The 10,774-nt window shown below is 43.4% G+C and overlaps 1 protein-coding gene and 1 long non-coding RNA gene across 2 annotated transcripts; both read right to left on the bottom strand.

The window, feature by feature from the left end:
• Window positions 1–5,304: 5,304 nt before the first annotated feature.
• On the bottom strand, window positions 5,305–6,254 carry LOC139399927 (coiled-coil domain-containing protein 85C-B-like). Its single transcript, XM_071145057.1, has one exon. It carries the CDS (start codon window positions 6,052–6,054, stop codon window positions 5,305–5,307), a length of 750 nt encoding a protein of 249 aa, XP_071001158.1. The 5' UTR covers window positions 6,055–6,254.
• A 1,790-nt stretch (window positions 6,255–8,044) lies between these two features.
• On the bottom strand, window positions 8,045–9,626 carry LOC139399928 (uncharacterized). Its single transcript, XR_011632300.1, has 4 exons — window positions 9,519–9,626; window positions 8,883–8,949; window positions 8,260–8,706; window positions 8,045–8,184 (listed from the first exon to the last, which is right to left on the bottom strand). It is a non-coding gene; the product is annotated as an uncharacterized lncRNA (long non-coding RNA).
• Window positions 9,627–10,774: the final 1,148 nt, after the last annotated feature.

Here is a 10,774-nt window from a genome sequence, read left to right as displayed (position 1 = left end):
GCAACTAATGCTAATTGTTAGTTAGCTGGCTGGCTTGCAAAATTTACTAAAGAGTCAGAGCAAACGTAGCTAGTTAGCTAATACTGCCTGGTACCAGTGCTGATGTAGGCCTAGATGAGCATGTTTGTGCAACAGTATCTTATCAGAGAGGAAAAGGCAAAACATTAGTATGTTAGCTAGCTAGCTGCATGAAAGAAAGAAAACACTTAACGTAACATCTAATTATGGTCACCTGGAAACAGTGACCAACACTTTGATTCCTACCCTGTCAATAATTCCTCACTGGCTTATTCATTCGCTGTCATGTCAAGTGCTGCCCACTATATTCTAACTATAAAATTAGAATAATCATTATTGCAACAGTTCACCGATTATCTAGTCCTAGATTTTTTTGGGGCCCATATCATGCTGTGTGGCACAGTGTGAAAATGAAAATAGTCGTGCAGGAAATGCAGAAATGTATGCAAACGCTGAAAATTATTTTAGTTTGTAGTCGGATTAAACAGTGTTAATGGTGAAAGTCCCATTGAAATCACTCATAATTTATGTTGACACACTAGGGTCATGAACTACCCTAGGGTCATGAACTACACTAGGGTCATGAACTACACTAGGGTCATGAACCACACTAGGGTCATGAACCACCCTAGGGTCATGAACCACACTAGGGTTATGAACTACCCTAGGGTCATGAACCACACTAGGGTTATGAACTACCCTAGGGTCATGAACCACACTAGGGTTATGAACTACCCTAGGGTCATGAACCACACTAGGGTTATGAACTACCCTAGGGTCATGAACCACACTAGGGTTATGAACTACCCTAGGGTCATGAACCACACTAGGGTTATGAACTACCCTAGGGTCATGAACCACACTAGGGTTATGAACTACCCTAGGGTCATGAACCACACTAGGGTTATGAACTACCCTAGGGTCTTGAACCACCCAGAAAGTCTTTTTAGAACATTTATTATTCAGAAACATCAAATACTGTTAAATACTATCAAATATGTGACAAATATCATGACAAGATATTTTGGCCATTTCGTCCAGTCCCAGTCAGGAGGCGTGGCTGTGAAGGAAGCATCCTTATTTGCATATCTGTGCTATTTCAACCCAGCAGCACTGAGACAGACAGGTTTAGAGAAATGTATTGGTCTCATCAGGTCTGGAGCCTTACAAAAATACAAACCAGACCTCAGGATAGAACTGTACAGACACACACACACACACACACACACACACACACACACACACACACACACACACACACACACACACACACCTCCATAAAGTCAAGTCACCACAATGCAATGCAAGTCTTACTGTACATGTGCAACTCAACTGCATCATATTTCAGAGCCTTGGGTGGAATCCCATTCCAGATTCCAGACCACCAATGATATAAGTGAATGCAGACAGTGGCTCCTGGAAGTAGAACACAAGTGACTGCTGTACTATACACACAGAGACACGCAATATAACATGCCTATAGGCTACATAGTTTCTGTTCAGACTCCACTCAATGCTCGGTGTCATCACCGAACCTGAAATCAGCATGTAGCCTATATGAATGGAAGGGTAGCCTCACGCACGGTTGTATACATAGGGACAGGCAATGTACAGGCAAGTATAGTTTCAGGCATAGTTTTAATTCAGGCTTCAATCAATCAATGATCTTTAATAACCCATCCCAGCAAACAGAGGTCTGGAAAAAGAAGTTGCATGTAAAGCATCCATTGGTGTTTCAACACTTATAGGCTAGGCTTATGAGGTATGCATTCCTCCATCTCTCCAGGTTAAGAAAGATCAACTTTAGATATGTGTGTATAGAGCTAGTTATCCCCAAAAGGAGAGGGGGAGTGTCACCAGACTCAAACTGACTCAAAAATGCAATTACACTGACAGCAGGATCCACCAGAAACTCCTCCCTGTCTTGCCCCCCCCCCCCCCCCCCCCCGCCCCCCCACCACTACTACCAAGCCTACCCACTACTTCACCCTAGCAATACCGCCACCTCTCCCTAGCCTAACCCCCCCACCACCTCCCAGCCAACCCCCCACTACCAAGCCTCTTTGAAGGCCTTTTGTTTGCTTGCCTGTCTCGCGCCCCTTGCTTGCTCTCTCTCCCTCCTCTTTCTTAAGGGGTAGAGGAGCCAGAAATGTGGCGAGGGCTATGTGGGGGATCTTTTTGAGTGGAGACGAGGCAGAACAATAGTTTTCTGTAGTTGTTGGTTGGATTCATTCTTTAAGAGCATGCCAGCTCTAGAATTCCCACTCCTCCCCTTCTTCCATCCATCTGCCCATCCTCCCACTCTGGCACAGTGGTCTCTCATTTAGCACCTCGGTAACGGTTTTAATGTTTGTCTACTAAAGTCCCCAGGGCTTCCTTGGCATCTGGATGCCCTGACTGAAGCTACAGAACTCAGCATCCAGTCAGCAACTAACAACTGTTCCCCTTGGACTTCAAACATCAGACCTACACATCCCCTCCTCTCCTCATCCATCAGCTTGGCTCTGGCTTACTAACTGATTGACTGAGTCAGTCAGACTGACTGGCTCTGACTGACTGACTGACTGACACTGACTGAGTGAGGAGAGAGCTGGGATAGTGGAGAGAATGTCCCCATCAAAAAATATTTCAGATTTAATTTAAAAATCTATACATATTTTTGTATGTGCAGATAGAGTAATCATTCCCTACAGTGAGTCTCGTGTTGACACACAGTCCATGCCAGTCATGGAGACAAGCTATGGAGATCCAGACTGTCTGACAGTGATGAGCATAGGGTTGTACAGTACAGTGTCAGTCCAGGGCATAGACGGACGGTTTGGTTCAGGGGCTTAGCGTAACATCAGCTTAGAGAGGCTAGAGAGGTGAGCCCTGCCCAGCCCCATTCCGCCACAGGCAGACAAGCACACACAATATTGCTGTTACGCAATGATGCACAAACATGGCCAAAAAAATGTGTTTGTGTGCAGATTAAAAACAGCTCCGTTTGCTAACATGCTGTTAGGATACGGGATATCTACCTTCAGGGTTTTAAGATTCTAAAATTCCTGGAATCTCAAAAGACACCAGCTGTGGAATCAGAACATAGAACAATATTTCCTTGAGGAAGTGCACCCGTGTTGCGTTCCTAAAACAAACGAATCAGAGGCTGGAATTAGGCGGCCTGTCTGTTTGTATGCTACAGCACGAAACAGACTGTATTTATCCTAAAGAACAAATCATTGTGGTGAGTGAGTGAGTGAGTGAGTGAGTGAGTGAGTGAGTGAGTGAGTGAGTGTGCGTACGTACGTGAGCGTGGGTGGGGTAATGGTGGTAATGTGCAGATTAAACTAGGCTTAGCATCCTATTTCATTATGGTATTTCATCCAACACTCTGCTAAAGCCTGGGTATTTAGGTCTTAGAACAGCGCATTCATTGATTTCTAGTCGGCTTGATGCATTTCAAATGTCCCCTAAGCAGAGAGACGGAGACCCTTAGCAGAGAGTTAGAGACCCTTGGGAGAGAGAGAGAGAGAGAGAGAGAGAGAGAGAGAGAGAGAGAGAGAGAGACAAACATCCAATTGAAATACTGCATACAGAGTTTTGCAAGACTGTATTGCAAGTGCAAAGAAAAAAACTCATGTAGATCAGAAGCAGAATTGGGCCAAAACCCCCTCCTCATTTGAATAGAAAAAAGAGCCATCAAATTTTACAACCATCTAAAAACAAGCGACCCTAAAACATTTCATCACACAGCTCTACAATGTCAAGAGATGGAACAAGAGAACAGTCCCCTCAGCCAGCTGGTTCTGAGGCTCAGTTCACCAAGCCAAACCAACCCCATAGAGCCTCAGGACAGCACTCAGGAAATCTGGCCCAACCAAATCATCACAAAGCAAAAATAAAAATATAATCACCTATTGGAAAGACAACACAGAATATGGAAGTAAACGTCAATGCTATTTGTCTCTAAACAGACAGTACATGGTGGCAGACTATCTGACCACTGTGACTGATAGAAAACTGAGGAAAACAGTGACTAGGTACAGACTCAGTGAGAACAGTCTGGCTATAGAGACCGGTCGTCACAGACAAACCTGGCTGCCCAGAGAAGACAGGTTGTGCTCACTCTGCTCCAGGGGAGAGGTAGAGACAGAGAGATTGTGAGAGAGAGAGACAAAGAGAGAGACGGAGAGAGAGAGACAGCTCCCCAAGAGCCAAAGACAACAGTGATAATCAGTGAACTCATCCAAAATCAATTTTCCTGAGCCCTTCTAAAAGCGATTAAAATAGTCGGCTCTTCTTCCTTCAGGGCCGTGATACTCAGTGACCTAATTCACCACACATCAATCTGATGGTAGGACACTGAAGAGGCTACTCAGGCATCCAGTGTGTGTGTGTGTGTGTGTGTGTGTGTGTGTGTGTGTGTGTGTGTGTGTGTGTGTGTGTGTGTGTGTGTGTGTGTGTGTGTGTGTGTGTGCGTGTGTGTGTGTGTGATGTGCGTGCGTGCGTGCGTGTGTGTGCGAGCGCGTGTGTGTGAGCGCGTGTACATTACATGTGTTACAGTAAGCACCCCAATCATGACTTCCTCTCAGGATGAGAAGAGGATTTAAACACAGAAACAGTGAGGTAATCACAACAATAATAATAGTTTAGTCTGGCTGTCTGTCGGGGGGAGAAAAAAAAACAGTCAGTCAGTCAGACTGTCATATGGCAGGTTGATCCACTGCTGTGCGGGCCTTGACTGAATCCGTCTGGAGGAGGGAGGGGTACTCAGGGAGCATCACTGTCCAATGTCTCTGTGTTATCATATAAGTCTGTCTGTCTGAAGGGTCAGTCTGTCTGAAGGGTCAGTCTGTCTGAAGGGTCAGTCTGTCTGAAGGGTCAGTCTGTCTGAATAGTCAGTCTGTCTGAAGGGTCAGTCTGTCTGAAGGGTCAGTCTGTCTGAAGGGTCAGTCTGTCTGAATAGTCAGTCTGTCTCAGAGTCATATAGAGATGACTCTGCATTTTTAGTCCCTACTGCTGGTGGAATGTCTAATTCAAATTAGACAAATAAAAACAACTTAGTTTACAGCAGGTATTCAGTGCAGGGAAATGCTTACTTGCAATCTCCCTCAACAATTCTGTACAAATATCAATAATAATGATATCCCCCCCTTCTCCTATGCATTTAACATCCCAGCTCACGCCCGGCTGGTATGGACCATTGAGATGAGATGGCCTATGGACAGTTGCGTCCAGGTGTGGGCAGCTGCATACAGATGTGTGGACCGATGTAGGCCATGACAAGTGTATGGCAGGTGTGTATTACAGGTGTATAAACATACCATTGAGTCCATTAGGGATGCTCCTGTGATGGTGTGGCGCTGACAGGTCGTCCATGGACCTCCTCTGGAAGGTGCTGCCCAGCTTGCCCTCCCTCTCTGCGGGCAGCTTGTGTATGTGGCTGTGGCTGTGGTGGTGGTCAGGGCTACCTGTGCTCCCCGTGCTGGAGGTACTACTGCCATCCCCGAAGTCCCGAACTATCCCTGTCCCGCCGTTCAGGTTGGTGAGGCTGGACTGAGAGTCTATGGAGCTCCGGGAACCGGCTCCGTTCCTCTCCTCATCCAGCATGAAGATGATCTCCTTCAGGTCCGTGTTCTCTCGCAACACTGTCTCCTGGTTGGCCTCGAGCTCTTTGAGCTTCAGCTGGTAGGTGCCCACCTCCTTCCACATGGCGTTCGCGGAGTACCGGCCAAACCGCTGCCACTCCCGGGACAGCTTCTTGCCCTTCTGCCGGTCGTCGTCCAGGAAGCAGCAGAGCTCGCGCAGCTCGTTGTTGTCGTCCTGGAGCTTCTGGTTGATCTCCTTCAGGTTGCGGATCTCGTGCAGGTGCACCTGCAGCCTCCGGTTAACGTCTTTCATCATGTTGCCGTGCTCGATCATCAGGTATAACTTATCGCTGTCCACTCTCCTTAGCCTGTTGACCAGCTGCTCCTTGCCCCATTGCAGCAGCTCTTCGTCCGGTAGCTGATTCAGATCTGGCTCATTGGGTCCCTCGGACGGGTTTTTAGCCATGTCTCCGTCGGGTCTGTGCTCTCTCCTCGGTCCAATAACGGTACGGAAATAAGCTGGATATTTAGGCTAAACTAGCCGAGTCTCAATTGCGGAATTGTATTGAAATGTGAATACATGATACGGAAATGATGCTAACAGTGGCACTTCGGATGGAAAAGTTAAATTAAACAAATTAAAATGGCAATGAGATGTTGGCTATAGCAACCATGCAGAAGACTGCACGCACAACTCTTTCAAAAAATATCACTGTCGAATCTTTGCAGTCCTTCTTGGTATTTTTTCATTCGTTCATAAATTATGTATATATTGTGTAAAAACAAAACAAGCGAATGTTTACCGATCAAATCTCCATCACTCAACTGAGAACTGTCAGGAGAACCCTGAGCATCCCACCGCATGTGCACATCGTGCTCCGCACGTTCCACCGTGGAAGAAAATAACGAAAATATCCACGAAAATAAATAATTATTCAGATAAAAATCCAACAGAAATGTGCGCTTGGAAGGAATAAAAAAACCAACTATTAGCCCTATATTTACTATACCAGCATGTTGCTTTTCCGAGACAACGGAAACGAACGAATTTTACAACAGACACAGTGCTCGAGCTCTTTCAAAAATAAGCCTTTTTTCCCCGAAGTGGTGACTGGTGAGTGCCTTGGCAGCGGATTGAATCCCGGAGCTCGTTGGGAATTTGCACGGTACTCCCCTGCTTCCGCAGACTGTAGAGTAGCGCAGACTCGGGTTTGAAATGGTACAGTAGGATCTCGGTCAAGACGGCCAATCAAGACGCAGGCAGGTAGCGAGATGGAGAGCGTGCCAACTCCATGCAATGAACGGTCCACAGTGAGGAACTTCACACGTTATGAGGTGAAAATACATGAATTATCAATAGAATTTATCAAACGGATCTGTTTTGAAAATAGCAATCTGCAATTGAAATGGTCAGTTCCAGTTGATTTGAGACAGGAATAGAAATTAAACAGAATAATTATGAAAATAGACCACTAGCTATTATTTTGTATTTTTTTTCTAAAACAACATAGTCAATGGTTCATTCTGAAAACTACAGCATGATTACATCTATGATTTCTACATGCTCTGCTATAACCATGTCAAGCAAGTGGTACCGGACAAGCCATAAGACTCCTGAACATCTAATCAAATTGGCTACCCAGGCTACTTGCATTATTTATTTTCAATGCATAGTCACTTTAATAACTCTACCTACATGTACATATTACCTCAATTACCTCGACACGGGTGGCACATTGGCCCGCTATTGTTATTTACTGCTGCTCTTTAATTATGTTTTTCTTAGATCTTACTTTTTTTTTTGTATTTTCTTAAAACTGCATTGTTTGTTGTCTATAAACATGTTATTAAAGTTACACAATGAAGCACTCTTGTTTTCAGTCAACTGAATGACATAGCCCTGTTAAATGCTATTCGCAAATGTTAGCTTTAGTCTACACATCCTTGCACTGGCATGTTGACCCAATTCCAACAATGGATACACCATTCCAAACGTTGGACTAATTAATGAAGAAACAACAATGCTGAGGCTACAGAGAAAAATAAATACCACACTTGATTGACTTTAACCTAGTCAGCTCAGGGATTCGATCTTGCAATCTTTTGGTTACTAGCCACTAGGCTACCTGCTGCCCCATATGACCTCTAGATGGGTCATTTTAGACACCTGTTGACTGAATAGCAAGTGGAAGAGCTCTACTTAGATTTTTAGGATGGGTGACATTGTGAAAACATCTGTCATTTTGCCCCTGAACAAGGCAGTTAACCCACTGATCCTAGGCTGTCGTTGAAAATAAGAATTTGTTCTTAACTGACTTGCCTAGTAAAATAAATATGGGTGTAAACGAGAAAGATACAAAACATGAGAATGAATGTTCTTGGTTTGCCTGCAGGTTCACAGCGATGACCTTGTGCACAAAAGTAGTCTAATCTTCTGGAGCTCAGTGATGTTTGGTCAATTATTTTATTAAAATATAGTAAATTCACTCCAACAGAGGCACTGTGGTAATGTTGATTAGGAAGTTCATCAAAGAAGTTAAGATATACTTTATAAATCTCTTTATATTATGTGATAAATGGTATACTGCATAGTAACCTTTATATTATGTGATAAATGGTATACTGCATAGTAGCCTTTATATATGTGATAAAAGGTAAACTGCATAGTAACTACATGATAAGGGTAAATTAACAACATGGAATCAGCACAAATACAAACACTCCGATGTCAAGTCTGTCCTAGTAACTCTTCAACACATAGAACCATCATATTTAAGATATTATTTCACCATTGATACAAAGAATAAACATAATTATTCAACATCCATTTTCATTAAAAATAGCTAGATATTCGATAAGGTGCTTCATTGAAAGAAAGAGATAATTTGCTCCACTAGGAAGTAGAAGAAATAAGACAAGTATGTTATAGAGAAGTGCTAGTCATGTTCAGGTCCCAGTCAGGTCAGGCTGCGGGTGTCTGTCCTCTGTGTCTGATGTTACACACCACTCCACTCTTTGGTCTCAAAGTCCCAGTGTCCAGGATGTCAAAGGACTGGCCAGGCAGCAGGCTGAAGTCAAACCTCTGGAGCAGCTTGGCCATCACTACCTTGGCCTCCATCTGTGAACAACAGATCTCTTTAAAGGATGACAAATCTGGTGTGCTCAACTATAAAACAAAGTATATAATGGAGGCAGAAGTCCAGGAGTAATCTAACTAGGATGGATAATAGGATCAGCAGAGAACAATCCCAAATAAAGTTGTTTCAATGTATTTCATATGGACAGTCTGCTCACCTGTGCGAAGCTCTGTCCCAGACATGAGCGTGGTCCCAGGGCGAAGGGGTAGTAGCAGTAATAGGGTCTTCAGGACAGAAACAAACACAACATGTCGGTTAGCTCTTAAAGAGTGACTGAACGCACAGATTTTTCTGTTGCTCATTAAGAGAAATTAGGTGGGTGTGTCCTCAAAATAGTCAGAATGAATCTAAGATAACTCAAGAAAGCTGTTAGGGCATTTTTGTCGACTAGGTTTTAGTCGGGCAATTTTACATATAGCTAGGTTGTTTGGTGCAGTATAAAATGCATGACTTGTTGTCTCATGTAAACAAAGTCTGATCCCCTGCGCTGCAGGCCAGGTCTGTCTCACTGTCTGTGTGTTGTGCCATACCATCGGATAGAGCACAATCACCGCAGCTGTTTATCCCGTGTTAGTGGGCGAAATCAAAACCCAACCACCATGTAAGTAATGAAAATTAACCTACTTGCACTTTTTAGTCAATTTTGGCACAGGAAGAAATGTTTCTGGCTAATATCAATGTAGCATATGCCGTTTTCAACGAGAGAAGTTGATTCTCGAGTTCAGTTCTGCTTTAATCAATTCAAATGTTGTAAAGAAACAATAAAACAATGAAAACGTATCGTGTGACTTACTTGGCAGCGTCTGGATGGAACCTCTCTGGGTCAAACTTCAGCGGGTCCTCAAAGAACTTATCCAACCTTCCACAGACATACGAACTGAACTGTAGACAGACAAGATAGGGGCAAAACAAAAGATTTAAGACAGTTTAGGAAATAAAATAAGTACACCCACACCCAAAATAGTTAATGAGGTGTTGACTACACTGTTAAGATGAAGGGAAATGTAACACCTAAACTAGTGGCAACTGAGCTGCCACCAACTTGAAGGAGACAAAACACATAATCCTGATTTGTTTCGAAACATTTCATGGTGTGTTGTAACAGCACTAAATCAAATATTGTGCAACACCTTGCCAGGGACTGGGAGCACTAACACTATTTTGGTGTTTCGAGTTCTGTCTAGTGCAGAATCAGATCCCTTTATCTGGTGTCTCAATGTTTAACATTGTGTTATGTATTTGATCATTTACCATGATACTGCATACCATTTTGGCAGGCATTGTCAAGCGCAGTGTTCAAACCACCAGCAGTAACTGGAGATTGAACTGCAAGAACCGAGGACTCTGCAGTTGCCTCTTCCACTGAAACTCATGAATGTGGGAATGGGTGCTGTCCTCATTGAACGTCAAAATGCCTGACAGTTTTGATATCCGTTCATCATGATCCATTACACAACAAACTGCTTAATACTAATATAGAAATACAGGCTTCTTTCTTCAAACATGTACACAACAATGTGTGAAAGAATCATAGTCTAAAAATGTTGAATTACCCACAATCCTCTAAAAACAGAGTCACGCTTCAAGATAAATGAAAGGTGATTAAAACCAAAGACTTCCAATGGGTTCAATCAATATATTGTCTCTCACTTTGGTTATCCTAATAAAAGATGCTTAAATTTTGAGTAACATATTAAATCAAATTTGTCACATGCGCCGAATACAACAGATGTAGTCCTTACCGTGAAATGCTTACTTACAAGCCCTTGATAACCAACAATGCAGTTTTAAGAAAGAGTTATTAACTAAATAAACTAAAGTAAAATTAATCAAATCAATCTAACGTTAACACAATAAATAATACATAACAATAACGAGGCTATACTGAGTCAATGTGGAGGCTATATGCAGGGGGTAAGGTAGGGCTACTGAGTCAATGTGGAGGCTATATACAGGGGGTAAGGTAATGCTATACTTAGTCAATATGGAGGCTATATGCAGGGGGTAAGGTAAGGCTACTGAGTCAATGTGCGGGGGTACAGGTTAGTT

The sequence above is a fragment of the Oncorhynchus clarkii genome, unplaced genomic scaffold (genome assembly GCF_045791955.1).
Source record: "Oncorhynchus clarkii lewisi isolate Uvic-CL-2024 unplaced genomic scaffold, UVic_Ocla_1.0 unplaced_contig_6711_pilon_pilon, whole genome shotgun sequence".
NCBI classification, from domain to species: domain Eukaryota; kingdom Metazoa; phylum Chordata; class Actinopteri; order Salmoniformes; family Salmonidae; genus Oncorhynchus; species Oncorhynchus clarkii.
Note: the sequence above shows the minus strand (reverse complement) of the source record. Positions and strands in the feature narration are given on the sequence as shown.